The following is a 15,449-nucleotide window of genomic DNA, read 5'->3' as shown; positions in this document are numbered from 1 at the left end:
CATTACAACTCCCACAGTGATTGTCACCCAGCTTTCCCAGACTACTGTATGGAGAATCTATCTAGTTATGCAGTGGTATAGAAATCACAACTAATTAGCTTTGCAACTTGTCAATTTCCCACTCCTTAAAGTTATACTAATATAAGAACTTTAGTGACTTTTTGGGAGATTTGCTTTTATCCCTGGAGGAGTATTCCAGCTGACTATTCACCTGTAGCAAGAGCATGGGAACAGGGTTGTCAACGATCATTGTGAAAATAAGAGTAATCGTAGAACGCGACTACATCATGTAATCTTTTCCACACTCTACTGTTGCTGGCAGGTATCCTACAAAAAAGAAAAACCCTTGTACCAACTGAAGACTTCCGGTGTGTTGTCCCCTTTTTAAATGTGCTTTTTGGATCCCCATAGTAATTGCCTATGTAGTGCATTAGAATAATAATAGTACTAAAACATTACGATTTATTCTTAAGCCACCGTATCCTTTTCTTATTCTCCAGCAGGCCTGGGATGTTGTGGACTCAAATGACTCTACCTCTCCACACCAACAAGAGCTGCCAGCTCCCCCTATGCCACCAGGATGGGAAGAGAAAGTGGACAATCTTGGGCGCACATATTACGTCAACCATAATAACAGGACCACACAGTGGCACCGGCCAAGCCTAATGTATGTATCCTGAATTCTATTAGTCACTATTCATTCAAAAAATAACTTGTATCCAATCTGTCAAACCTGCCCAGTGGTGTATGTAAGGTTTTTAGAGACACGCCTGGTTATTGACCCAAAGAATGCATATAAATGTACTATATCTCTCTTCTACACTAGGGCTCCCCAAACCTCCGTCTTCGTTCAGAGAGAGCCCATATCTTAAACAATTTTTATTCCTACATATTTTCCTCCTTGTCTTGCATGTTTTCATCCTTAGCTTGCAGGATTTAATGACTATTTGTCTTATTCTTAATTGAATTGAAGTTACCTAAAACAAGTCTGTGTAACCTAGAGAGACAGTCTGTTGTATAGCAGATAGAACTTCCTATGACCACTTCAGTACTGAAAGGATGGAGGTTCATTGCTGGCACCCTTTGTGGTCAGCTATTATCAGAGTTGTTGTCAGCACTCAAGCAGAAAACTCCAACACCCCACCCCATCCAAGGTGTTTGACTAGAACTCCTTGCTCCAAAATTTTATGGTTTTTAATTTTTTTATATAATTTTTTGCAATTACCCATAATGCTGCTTATTCCATGTATAAATACATAGTGGGTGGTATTGTTCTTTAGGTATACATCTGGCTGAAGAACACACTGGTTCACATTTACGAAGACTGGTGTATATTATGCCAGTTTTAGTAAAGAAGATAGTTGGTGTGATTTGCGCCAAATGTTTTTGCACTGTGTGAGACGCAGAAAAACCTATGTATGCCTGCTTTGAGCTGGTGAAGATTTGCAACAAAATTTCTATTTTTAGCCCTTGTACTTAATAAATTCAACTAAAACTATGACTCCTTGGAGACCACACATACTTTTCTCATTACTGTAAAAATGTGACCAGAAAAGTTGCAAATTTTACCGCAATTTTGAGTTGCAATGCAACTTTTTTGTCACAGTTAACGCTAAAACTGCATGATAAACATGGGCCAATATCTTCAATATATATATATTCATTCATTCAGCCATCCAGGTTTGGGTTGCCATGTTCTGCTATTTACCATCTTTTCTTGCCCCTAACCAGAGACGTCACGTCCGAATCAGATAATAACATCAGACACATACAGCAAGAGGCCCACAGGGTGTTCCGATCCAGGAGACACATCAGTGAAGACCTTGAGCCAGAACATATAGAAGGAGCAGATATGCCTGAGGTGGGTAACGTGCCCGGCTCGTATTGTGGTCACTTCTCTAGGATCATTTTGAGCAGATCCATTCAGGCCATGCAGCTTTGCTTGTTTTTGGTTGTATATCAGGTGATGTACTCTTCTCTCAGTTGTTCCCTTATTTGTTCTGGCACTAGACATTAGGACTGTTCTAAAACTGCATGTCACTGACACCTTGATGGATCTGTCAGTGGTCCTGTCATTCACCGTGGAGACTTTTTCTGTTTTTGATCTGTACACCAGTGTATCAGGTACCAAGTTGGCACGTAGCAAATGCATTTAAAGAGTCCCGTTCCTGGCTGATTCCTTGTTTACAGCCTGCAATATCACTTGGAGGTTATTATAGAGCAGGGCTGGAGTCGCTGGCACACATCTCGCTAATCACCCCTCTCTCCTGAATACAAAACATCTCGTCTGATACACAAGGGTTTATTTCATGCAGCAAGCGAAAGCGATAACGGCAATGAAAATTAACAGCTGACCTTCTCCGGTTTGTTTTATGTTGTGCTGTAAAATCCGATAAACATACTGAACAGAATATCAGAATAACACAATATCCCCTTCCATGGGATACCAAAAATACGCACCTTGCTGTAGACTGGTATATAAGGTCAGAGGGTTTAGGACCACATGGCATTTTGGAGACACTGACCCTAATTAAATCACATATACATATGTCCTTACCTTTCTTATTTCTACATATCCTAACTTGTGACGCGAGATAAAGTTTTAAAAATAACATGATTTTGCGATACTCTGTCACGAGATGTCTGTTTTATGTGTCTGTGTGGTCATCCAGTGGTCCACTGGTTATGATGTGTATTGCAGCCTGTCAAGGGTTTTGCTATCATGCCGTGATAATGTATTGAATTGGTTTTATGAGAAATTGGAGTCCTTAACCAAATTCAAGCAAATGTAAGTTGGACACATCTGTACATAAATTGTTGATTAACGTTGTAAGTGCACTTCTTTTCCTTTTACTGTTTGATGTTTTCTTCTCCATTCCCATTCATGTTGCTTCATAGTCTCTTTTCCATTCCCAGCCGAAGCTGAATTCAGATTTCTGTTTTAGTGCATTATGGGAGCTCAAATGACCGTTACATAAAGCTAAGCAGTTAGGTTACATGCCTGGCTATACAATGTAAATAATACATGTGTATCCAAAGGCAAGAGCAGAATTTTTTAATCGTTTTGGTTGTGACTAGAGTACAAGATGTAAAAAAAACAGAGCAAGAAAAGAAAAGTATTTGTAAATTAACCCAACATTTGATGTGGATTTAAACTAAAAGCTTTTGCCAAAGGTGGTCTTAAGATGGAATGGCCACCTCTCCTGTCATGTCTGTTTTAGTAAATAATTGTACTCCCCATGAAAGAACAATTCTGGAGCATCCTTTCTTAGAACTTTACAATCTGCAGTTCCTCTGTTATTCCTTTGAGAAATGTATGAATAAATTGACAACTGGGTGTTACCAGTTGGGGGTGTGTCCCTACATAGGCTGATCCTGCCCAATCAGTGCTGACAGACCGTGTAGGGACATGCCCCTTTGACAAAGGGAGTGGTAACACCCAGTTGTCAATTTATTCATACATTTAGAGGAGGAATAACCAAGGAACGGCACAACAGAGTTCTAAGAAAAGACGTTCCAGAATTATTATTTTATGGGGAATACAAGTATTTACTAAAATAGACATGTCATGAGAGGTGACAGATTCTGTTCAAAGTAGACCACCTGTGAAGAATGTTGCTCCATTCTCTGTTATGACTCTTGATTTTTGTCCTTTCTGGATCTGTGTTCCTGTGGCCAAACGTCTACAAATATCTCAAACTCCACTGTCATGCTTTGGAAGGGGCTGGTTGGTAAGGTCACAGACTGTATAATAATGACAAGGAGACGTGCTCCAGACCTCTTCCCTGTCATCTCCCTGTGACCTTGGATAAATTAGTCAAGTGTGTATGTCCCAGGCACCAAAAATAGATTGTGAATTGGACTGGGACACCGTCATGAACAATCCTTTATAACCCCTGCAAGATATAATTAATAATGCTTCAAACATTATTCTGTAAAATTTCGGCCTTGATGGGACTTGATAAACTCCAGATAAAGAAGTATTCTGGATTATTGGATAAACATAGAATAGTATATTAAATACAATTGTATGGCTGTGGTGTCCACAGACCAGAGCGGACCCCACAGCAAGCACTAAACTAGACACCCCCCATTATGTTGCAGTGTTTGCCACCCAGGACAGAAGCGATTGGTTTTTTGTTTTTGTTTCTTCATCCTCCACCGCCTGGGCCAACTTCCCACCACCTTGTTGGCTAAGGGTATGTGCACACACACTAATTACGTCCGTAATTGACGGACGTATTTCGGCCGCAAGTACCGGACCGAACACACTGCAGGGAGCCGGGCTCCTAGCATCATACTTATGTACGATGCTAGGAGTCCCTGCCTCGCTGCAGGACAACTGTCACGTACTGTAATCATGTTTTCAGTACGGGACAGTTGTCCTGCAGAGAGGCAGGGACTCCTAGCATCGTACATAAGTATGATGCTAGGAGCCCGGCTCCCTGCACTGTGTTCGGTCCGGTACTTGCGGCCGAAATACGTCCGTCAATTAAGGACGTAATTAGTTTGTGTGCACATACCCTAACAGTGCAGTTTCTGGAGAGGGGAGTCCTTTATATGTTCTCACCACCCAATAGCAAAAGATATGGGACCAACCGCTTCTTGGCCTACTCTATCCAAGGGTCCCATAGCATCCGAATGGTCTGCCTCTATGGTAATTTCTGCAGGGGGAAACTTTGTGATCAGATTGTCAGGAAACCCTTCTAACGAGTAATGATGGTTCAAAGTGGAGAACCCCTTTAACCACTAATGGACCGTCCACCATATATTCATGACTGGAAGTCCTGGTCCTTAAACCCATGCTGTTGTACACGTTGGGGGTTTAAGCCAGCTGCTCGGGTGTTGGAGACTGTTGAGCACCCAGGTGAGGAGACAGAAATGGCTTTTACCACTTCTGTCTTCACTGATTACCAATACACAACGATCAATGCATGCCGCTGCCTCTATTGATCCTGGTGGTCACATGGCTGATCATGTGATTGCCGAGATCCTGGCACCCAAAGACAGCTGCTGTGCAGCCCCATTTACAGTGGGAAACTAGATCATAAAAACAATTGTAAAATAGTAAAATCTCCAAATGGTCATTTCTGACCTTTAAGGAAAACACTGTAAAAAGAAATGTTAAAAAAAATCACAGCTTTCACCCTCCTTTTCTATAACACTAGCACCAACCCTAAGTGTTCTTGTTAAAGCTAGACATTTAAAAAAGCAACAACAAAGGTTTTCTTTACTATTTTACAATTTATAAGCCTAATATTTCTTAAATAAACAACAACTAATGAATAAGAAAACCTTATTGGTCACGCACAAAAAAGACGCAAAAATCACACCTGTGCTAAAACGCCTAAAATGTGCCGGACTAAAATACCCCAGACCTGAACCAGTTAAGGGGTAGTTTGGGCCCAATAGTTTGGAAATTGTGGCACTTAGGTGCTTGAATCAAAAGGGCGGATGTCCTGAGATTGCACATTTACTAGTAGCTGTAGTTGCATCCCCTAAATGTCACCCCAATGTGCGGATGGGATGGAAAATAACTTGTAACATATGCCTCTAACCACTGTAAGCCATCTTTGCCATTCAGCAGCGCTAAAAGGAAATTATTCTGAGGGCCCCATGTGGATCGTAAACTCTGTTAATAAAGTCTAATAGGATGTTAATGGATCACCCCATAAGAAATAGACCCTAGTGGCAAGTGATTAACTCTAAAGTCACCTCTAAGTGGGTTGTCTTCTGCTCAACCTCAAAGCATTGACCCACCGGTAGATCCTCTAGTGGGCTATTTCAACTCTGTTTGTGGTCTGGCACATCGATGGGCAATCTATGGGAAACCGTCCTTCTTAACCGCTTCCTTTTCAGAACTTGAATAGCACTTATCAGCCCTATACAAAAGAAGTTCCCACTTATTTATTTTACAAATTTGCAAGAAGTTAGAGCTCCTCTTAAGACTGGTGATGTGCATTGTGGATCTTATAGACTGTAGTTTTTTTCCTTTGCGGAACCAATCACTATGATTTACATTCAAGTACGCCAATCGATATCCACTCTGTTATGTGTCACCTACTGTAAACATTTCAGATGATTACTGCAAGCCGTGAAAACATCCGCCCAGCAAATGTGAGCCATCGATTGATCTCATCGAAAACATTTATTTTTACTTTGCAGATCGTGTCCCGCCTAATACGTGAAACTGAAGCAAGTTGTTTATGGCTATGTGTGTTATTAAAGCTTGTTTTTTTGTGTCTTTCCCCAGCCATGGGAGACCATTTCTGAGGAAATGAGTCTGAGCAGTGACAATCTGAACGCGACGCTGCCACCACCTGCCTCTCCAGTCTCCCGAGCCAGTGCTTTGGAACTTTCTGAGGAGCTTAACCGGAGGCTACAGATTAATTCGGAGTCCAACGGGGAACAGTTCAGTTCACTTATTGTAAGTAGTCAGATTGCAGTTGGCACACATTCGCAGCACTACCATGACATGCCCAGCCTGCAATTAGTTCAGTGTCAACAAATTACAAGTAATTAGAATTCTGGAACTTACAATCTACTGAGATCTTCAGATCATCCCAGCAGAATATCAGCCACAGCTGTCTTCTGCTCCTACTTCTCATTTCCCTGTGTTCAGGTTATTCTTAAATGTAATTTTTTTTGTAGATTTTTTTAACATTTTTTTACGAGGAAACAATCAACAAGTAGGTTAGCTGCTGTTGGATCTTTTTAATGCCTTTTTATAACTGCTTGTGTGGCTTATTACACTAGCATCTTAGATGTTTTCCACTTGAGAATCCAAAGGGTCTGATTTACATGGATGAGCCTTGCTACAAGAGAAAGGAGTTACAGATCAGTCAACATCCACTTGTTGGTGGTTTCCATGTAGCTACTTAACTTTTATAGGTCTAGAAAAGCTAGATAGTGACCCATGAGGAGTCTAATAATTCCCATATTGTTATTGGTTGTCATACTTTTTTCTTCTTTATTAAAGGTGGAAATATCTTTTTTAGTATTACTTTTAGATAGAAATTTACAATACGCACATGGAGTATTTCGTTTTTTTTTTTTTTTTTTTACTGAGCTGCACCAAAATTATATCCCAGGGAAAATAAATACTAACCATAGACACCAAATTTTTTCTCCACCGCAGCAAACCGCTTGGGAAAGGCAAAAGGTAACATTTATTCGCAATACAACGTGATTTTTAAAAAAAAATTCTTCCTTAATGTTCTAATTAGGGCATCAAACTGTGTTTTAGAAGGCAGGGCATTCATTGTGTTAGATTTGGATGTATTTGTGTTTTCTTCAAATTGTACATTAAAGTTACAGAATCTTCCAATAATTTGTCTTTCAGCAGAGGGAACCTTCCTCGAGATTGAGGTCTTGCAGTGTGACAGATGGCGTCGCTGAGCAGGCTCATTTAGCGCTGGTAAATCAAAGTTTACATCACTTTTTTTCTTGTTATATTCCCTATACAGTTGAGCTTTTTCCTGTGAAGAAGAGCAGAGGCCTGATACTTAATGGCTTGGAAATCAGTGTTAAATTTTCAGTGTCCCCTTCAGGCCCAATGGGCCATATAAGCCTTTGGACACCTCACTTTTTGGGATTCCAGAAATATGGCATCAAGGCCACATATGGTCGAGCCAACTTGATGTGATGGGGGAAATAAAGTGTCACTAGTTTTCAGTCTCTACAGGCCAAAGTTTTGAGATTTATTTATTTTTTAAGCCATTATGCGGAAAATACTATGAACAGGAAAAAGACAACAGTATGTTACTGTGATATGCTTGGTGGTTTGGGGTTCTTTATTTTTTCCCCCATATCAATTAAACTACGATACTTGATTTATCCAATCACTAAAATGTTATTCTCTTTTATCTGGTGACATTATAAAAAAAAGATGAACAATAAAAACAAACATTTTTGTTATTGAATATTTTTGAGCGTGGAATCAGTCATTGGACCATGCCCATTACCATAGCCTTCTGTTCTGTTTGATACAAGACACTGCATAGTAAATATATACTGTGTACACTGGATGGACTTTCCACAAGTTTATTTTTGGCCACTCATTGGCCTATTTTTTTATTTTTGCATTTAATAAGGAGATGTAGACCTTGACCCATTCTTTGAGGTATGAAACCCCTTATCATACACACTATTAGGGAATTCTTAGAGTGGGTCCTCTGTTCAGAATTCTCATCTCTTGGCTAGAGTGGAGGGCAGTTATAAAGAGCGTCTCTCTCTCTGGAGGACCTGTCCCCTCTCCTGTATTGAACAGACAACCCATTTGATATGAATGGGCACTGTGTAATGCTTAGTTTCCCCTGTAGTGGTGCTGCATGGAAAATGAACGCTTCCAGGTTTCCCCACAGATTACAACTGATCGCTGGGGGTCCCAACAGGGGGCATTTTGTGATCCGCATATTTCCAAGGAACCCATCTAACAAGTAGGGATTGTCCAAAGCAAAGAACACCTTTTTAAGCTTCATAATTTTTTAATAAAAAAAAAAAACAACCGGTCATGACCAGGATTATCCTGCAACAACCAAGTACTTTTCGACTTGAGGTAGCTGATTCTTCTCCCGGTAGGGGGTAAAGATTGGCGTCCAGACCTACCAGCCAATGTAAAGTGTTGAAATTTTCATACTAGGCCTGTTTGCAGTGTAGAAATTCTTAATATCTTACAAGATGTCGGTCGTTTGCATATACAGTATCAAAGAAGGCCTGAAGATCCGAATCTCCAAATCCCACCCTCTACCTTAACAGAGAACTGGAATGTCTGAGTATGAGTGCTTAAATACTTTAAAGTTTCTCATCATGGCTGATTCTTATCAAGGTTTTCATAGAAATAACTGAATATAGTTTTTTATTATAGTCTTTCATCTTCTTGTTTTCCTTATTTAACATTGGAGTTTGTTTGCACGTTCTCATCTCATATGGGTATGAGCCAAGTTTGGTCCTTCAAGGTTTCAATGCTAGTTTTAACATCTTTGGACCAGATTGAGCCATTCCTGATACTTGGGCGTACAGTATCCCATCTTTTTGTCTCGGTTGACTTGAAGGTCCACTATTTACTGATTTAGTCTCCTTCTCAAAGGCAGATATTCTGTAAAACAATAAAACTGAAAGATCAAGAATGGAAGTTGAAGAGCGAATATAAAAGCTTAGTCTGAATTTCAGTCACTTGAAGCCATTCGGATGATGATCATACAGTATTGACCCTATGTATTGTTTACGAAGTGGGCCTTTGATCGTCTCTTCTTCTTTTTGTTCTCTACTTTTAATTGGTCAGGGATATCCCTGTAGCCAATGAGATCATAAAAACCATGACAGCAGGAGAAGAGTGTGTTGATCTTGTGGGAGGCAGTGACCTGTCAAACGTGTTATTAGTAACATTGTTGGAAAATGGACTTTCATAATAAGAGAGGGAAATAGAGGCGGCTAGAATGTCACAGAAAAAGGGGTATTTCAAATAAGTCGAGTACAATTGTGATGGCTCTATGGCTTTTAGTTGGTTAGATACACCCCTTTGATTACACGTAGCTAGATTGTATCGATCTCTTCATACAGAGGACAACCCCCTTTCTTAAATGTAGCCGCTCCCTGGTGATCAGCTGATCACCTTGATTTACCTGGCAAAATTTGCGATCAGATTTTATCATTGGGGAATCTGCCAGTTGTTTGCTAACGTTGTTAGACCTGTAGAGAGGGGATCCCTACACAAGGTTCTCACAACCCATTAAAAAAGGTATGAGGCCAAACTGGGCTGGAGCTCTTTTCCCCCCCCCCATCCCTATATTTTATAGTAGTTTCATGATTTTTAGGGGAAATTTGTCCAAAGTTTTATTGAAATGCATACAAATTTGGGACTTGAATTTGGAAGTTTGCATGTTGACTTATGACTGATGACTCATCATAATACTTTTTTTTTTTTTAAGAGCTAATGTTGTGCAATTACACTGTCACTAGTTGGTCATTAGCAGTTCCTATCACTCTCGTATCACTCGCTCATGTTTCACCTCATCATACTTAGACGCCTACTCTTTCCAGGAACTCCTCAAGGAAAAAATATTTCGGCCCACACTGGACACATGGACAGAACAGTTCACAATTTCTTTATACATTAGAGACAATCTTTAAAAATCTTTGTCTATTGAAAAATTGATTCAATAATATTCCTAAATTACTTTTCTAATTTAAATATCTAAATCTAACTACTCTTCCTTAACGATTCCCCTTCTCGGCTAACTATAATTCTAACATTAAATTGACCATTTGGTCTTTTTTAATGGTCACATTATTGTTCAACAGCCCAGCACCCCGACAGGAAGAGCGCGGTCTTCAACTGTGACCGGTCTAGAGGATTCATCGGTAATGTCTATATGATTGTAGTAGGACAGTCTAGTCACCGTTGGCCAAACCATCGGTACCATACAGGGCGTTTTTATTATTTTTGTATAAGATTGTATTGGACCATTTTCCCACTGGAACGTACAGGATGATACATTATACATCTAGCTTATCGAGCTTTATCCACACTTTGTCTTTTTGGTTAACACTTTACCTAATTGTCTTAAAATTAATATCCAGTTTTTGGACTTAAGTCGCTATTTTGTGTGATGCCGTCAGTGTCAGCTTCTTTTTCACTTTACTCCATTAGGACGCAGGGCATGCTGGGTGTTGTACTTCCTTTGATGTAGCCCGAGCCTAAGAGTTGTATGAAATGTTTATTGTCTTAATAATGTAATGTAATAATAAGTCAGCTTCTCTTAGACTTACCGTTCGCCATTGCTTCATACTTGAGTCGAATCAAAAACAATATTGTGCATTTTTTTACTCGAGACTCAAATTAAAGGAGCTGCCCGTACCGCCCAAACAATTGCTGTATCACATGTTAAGCAGACATGTAATGTATGTTCTTTAAGGACATTTGGGACCCCAACAATCCTAATACCCACCAGGCCAAAGGAGGACAATTAGGCCAATGCCTAATCACCGTCACTTCACATCTTTATTGATAGCCACATGGGATAGTCTGCTTGTCTTCCGTGGGGGTCTTGGCTTCTGGACTAACACTAGGACCCTTATAACATGTTTGATTTTTTTTTTTCCTGAGACAACCCCTTTTTCCTTCCACCCATGATGTCTGATATTTCAGTTCACTGGTCCTTTGAAGACTAAACTATAAAATTCTGTAACAAAAATATATTTGTTTTGTTAAAGAGCAAGACCAGTCACTACTGATATCATCAATGATACAGTAAAGATGCCCATACACATTAGATAAAAGTTGGCGAACCTACCGATTTCGGAGGGAATGGCCGACTAATGTGAATGGGAATGTCGCGATGTATGGATTTCAACATGCCCAATCCTTTGTTGCTTTGGGGCATAAGCTGGTGCCAGAGTAGTTCAGCAGTGGTCTATTACCCTCTCCCCATTGTGCATATATATGGGGGACACGGGAGGAAAAGCGATTATCTAAAGTGTATAGGCACCTTAATATTTCCTAAGTTTATTGATAAAGGTATGGATAATTTTTTTTTCTTTAAATTCAGAATGTCTCTCCTATCATGATTTAGCATCCAGCACAAATTTCAGATTCTCTTTACTGTAGGGGGAGCTTTCTCCTGTGCTCATTGTCTCCCCCTGCTGAGTAATGCACTTTGTATTGCTTGTCTAAAAAAGTGGACACCTACTTTTCTGGAAAAAGAAAAAAAAGTTTGTCACTTTTATAGCCCAGCCCATTGAGTTGCATTGCTGTATTACGGCAGTATTCATTACTGTAATACTGCCCCCTAGTGTTTAGAAAATTAAATTGAAATGTAGTTGCTCTTTAAAGAGACTCTGTCACCACATTATAAGTGCCCTGTCTCCTATATAAGGAGATGGGCGCTGTAAAGTAGGTGACAGTAATGCTTTTTATTTAAAAAAAACGATCTTTTTTCACAAAGTTAGGAGCGATTTAAGTTTATGCTAATGAGCTTTCTTAATGCCCAAGTGGGCGTACTTTTACTTTCAACCAAGTGGGCGTTGTACAGAGGAGTGCATGACGCTGACCAATCGGCATCATGCACTCCTCTCCATTCATTTACACTGCACTAGCGATATAGATATATCACTATGTGCAGCCACATACACAAGCCCTAACATTACTACAGTGTCCTGATAATGAATACACATGACCATCCAGCCTGGACGTCATGTGTACTCCAAATTCTGACACTTCTGACTCTTTTTTGTGAGATTCCAGCAACGGATACGAAATCTCGCGAGATCTCGGAGCTAAACGAGATTTGGTTTCACTTGCCGGAATCTCACAAAAAAAGAGTCAGAAGTGTCAGGATTCTGAGTACACATGACGTCCAGGCTGGATTTCATGTGTATTCATTATCAGGACACTGTAGTAATGTTAGGGCTTGTGTATGAGGCTGCACATAGCGATATATCTATATCGCTAGTGCAGTGTAAATGAATGGAGAGGAGTGCATGATGCCGATTGGTCAGCGTCATGCACTCCTCTGTACAACGCCCACTTGGTCGAAAGTAAAAGTACGCCCACTTGGGCATTAAGAAAGCTCATTAGCATAAACTTAAATCGCTCCTAACGTTGTGAAAAAAGATAGTTTTTTTTAAAAATAAAAAGCATTACTGTCACCTACATTACAGCGCCCATCTCCTTATGTAGGAGACAGGACACTTATAATGTGGTGACAGAGTCTCTTTAAGTTTCTATAGTGCAGATATATAAGAATTGAAGAGAACAGCGTTATTTTCTTTAAATTGCTTTTCTTTAAACAAAGTTTCTCCAATGATCACAGTATGGTAATATTTTCTTGCATACAAACAGCCATCCGTGGCCTATGTACATACCACTCCCGGTTTACCGTCCGGCTGGGAAGAAAGGAAAGACGGTAAAGGACGCACATATTATGTCAATCATAACAATCGCACAACAACATGGACCCGTCCAATCGTGCAGGTATGAAGATACATTTCCAGGCAGACACTACCGCTTTCTCCATACGAGAGGGGTCTTGTTTTAAGAGTTCATCTGTGTCACCTTAATCCTGGGCTGAGTTATCGGGAACTCAAGCAAGTCGAAATGTGTGCCTGCATCCAAGACACTGCTTGTGTGGTCCAGCAGTATATCCACAATTTGTACACACCCTATTTGACTTCATTAGAGGCAATGGGGATATAAATATTGATGGATGTATATTTGGATCTACAACACTAAACTACCTGATCATGGGCGAGGAAGCTTTGTCATTATGGCGTAGAAACTCTTTGCACAGAACTTGAGTTGCTGATAACATTGCTCTGAATTAAGCTTTTAGATGTCAAATTCAATAATAAAAAAAAAATGGATCCTAAGTAATCTCTAACCAAATGTCCATGTCCTATCTAGAAAATTACCACCAGCTTGTAGCATACCAGATAGCAAATCTACACATATTAATATACACTTGAGAATAGTTTTTATGTGTCAATCCAGCTGTCCTACAAGTTCTCTGTGTAGACGTCCCATCTCCAAGTCTGTGCCCGGATTGTATTTGAAGCAGCTCTGTCTGCCTTTCTCACATCAGGAAGTCATAGCACGCAGTTGACGAACAAGTCTGATTTGGATTTATGGAGAGTTTTAGGCAAGTCTTAGTTAGGATGATACATTAAAGGGTGCCTGTGAACACTCCTGTTTATGAAATAATTGTGTTTTTGATAACAATTCAGGACTGTCTTTTCTTAGAAATCTATGTTGTGCCGTTCCTCTGTTATTCCTTCTAGAAATGTATGAATAAATTGACACCTGGGTCTTACCAGTTGGGGGTGTGTCCATACACAGACTGGTAATATCCAATCAGGGCTGTAAGAGTGAGACTGTAGGGACACACCCCCTTTGACAAGGGGGATGGTAACACTAAGTTGTCAATTTATTCATAAATTTCTAGGAGGAATAACAGAAGAACAGCATAATGTTGAGTCTAAGAAAATATTTAATGGAGAATATAAGTACTTACTAAAATAGACATGTCTGGAGAGGTGACAGGTACTCTTTAAGAACATAAGTGCTGGGACATTGTTCTTTATCTTATTATTCCAAGAAAAAGTATTTAAAGACTCTTGATATGTAATGAAAGGAATGCAATGTTATGTCCTCCTCTATCCATATTTACAAGGAAATGAATGCTTAATATTGAACATCTTCTTAGTATCTTAAAGAGTATGTCCACCTATGAACAACATATTCCCGTTTAAATATAGATATCAAATTCATACAAAGTAAAATAAGTACTGATCTTGTATTGATCCGAAGTTACAGACTGTATTATACTCCAGAGCTGCCTTCAAAATTCTGCCGGCGGTTGTCAATGGAAACATTTAGCAAGCTTAACACAACTCTTAACAACTAACCAGAGCCCTTATAATACAGTGGGCAGTTAGTTGTTATTACATCACCTTAATGTACAGTACGTGGTTTAGAGACTGGTCTAGACTTGGCTGAATGCTAATCGCAAGACCGAGCTCTGTGCAGACACTGAACAAGCAGGGAATATTGGAGAATTTCTTGTGGTATAACACAGACTGTAATTCAGGATCAGTACAAAATATGTAATGTATTTGCAGAGTTTAATACAATGCTCAGAGGATTGAATGATTGAACGTGCTAAGAACACTATAACAGTGGTGCTTCTTATTCTGGGGTTGTCAAAGCCCCTCCCACATCAATGGAAAACACACTAGGATGGACTTTGATAAACCTGGATCTATCAAAAACAAAGATTTGTATTCTAATTCCTCTCTAATAATGCTCCCAATTTTGAGTGCTTGTTGGGATTGGCCTTTAAGCTGAAGCTCAATCGTCTTTCATTGATAATCTTGAGGATTGCTGTAGATTGCTAACTATGTTTTGCCTCTAAACTAGCACGCTGAAGATGGTGCGGTTGGATCCACCTCAAACAGTAGCAACCATCTGAGTGAACCTCAGATCAGGCGGCCTCGTAGTCTCAGTTCCCCCACAGTTACTTTATCTGCTCCACTCGAGGTGAGAGTCTGCCTCATCTAATATGGACCTTCTATTCTTCTTCGCTTACCAAGCCACCGCAATCTTATTTCCATTTTCTAACTCCGGCAACGGCTGATGAAATCTTAAGCATCTTTTCTTTCGCTCTACATGCTTTATAACTTATAATCTGTTCTCATCTGGTTTATTTTGTTTCATCCATATACGCTTCGTAACTTTCCTTAAATTTCTTCTTCTTCTTGATTTTATTTTAACATATTTATGCTCTGATGTTTTTTTAGGATATTGACGTATTTGTGTGCTGTGTTTATTGGTTGGATTGTTGTGTGAACTTGATCTTTTACACATTGGGTTTATATGTTTTTTCTAAAAAGATTTGTGGTATCACTGTGAAAATTATTTTCTTTTGACTGATTGGTTTATTGGTCTCCACTGG

The 15,449-nt window shown here is 39.7% G+C and overlaps 1 protein-coding gene across 9 annotated transcripts in view; it reads left to right on the top strand.

Moving 5' to 3' along the window:
- NEDD4L (NEDD4 like E3 ubiquitin protein ligase) overlaps positions 1-15,449 on the top strand; it is a 328,543-nt gene that overhangs the window by 254,049 nt on the left and 59,045 nt on the right. For 4 of the 9 annotated variants that reach the window (XM_075841150.1, XM_075841180.1, XM_075841187.1 and 1 more), the window contains 8 exons: positions 501-667; positions 1,732-1,861; positions 6,254-6,427; positions 7,139-7,162; positions 7,343-7,417; positions 10,303-10,362; positions 12,842-12,973; positions 14,915-15,034. In XM_075841150.1, coding sequence (XP_075697265.1) covers positions 501-667; positions 1,732-1,861; positions 6,254-6,427; positions 7,139-7,162; positions 7,343-7,417; positions 10,303-10,362; positions 12,842-12,973; positions 14,915-15,034 — 882 coding nt within the window. The remainder of the gene's footprint in view (positions 1-500; positions 668-1,731; positions 1,862-6,253; positions 6,428-7,138; positions 7,163-7,342; positions 7,418-10,302; positions 10,363-12,841; positions 12,974-14,914; positions 15,035-15,449) is intronic. The other 5 variants (XM_075841160.1, XM_075841127.1, XM_075841171.1 and 2 more) reach the window with 3 other exon arrangements.

Source organism: Rhinoderma darwinii, chromosome 1, assembly GCF_050947455.1.
Source record: "Rhinoderma darwinii isolate aRhiDar2 chromosome 1, aRhiDar2.hap1, whole genome shotgun sequence".
Classification (NCBI taxonomy): Eukaryota; Metazoa; Chordata; class Amphibia; order Anura; family Rhinodermatidae; genus Rhinoderma; species Rhinoderma darwinii.
This window is presented reverse-complemented; position numbering and strand designations above follow the sequence as displayed.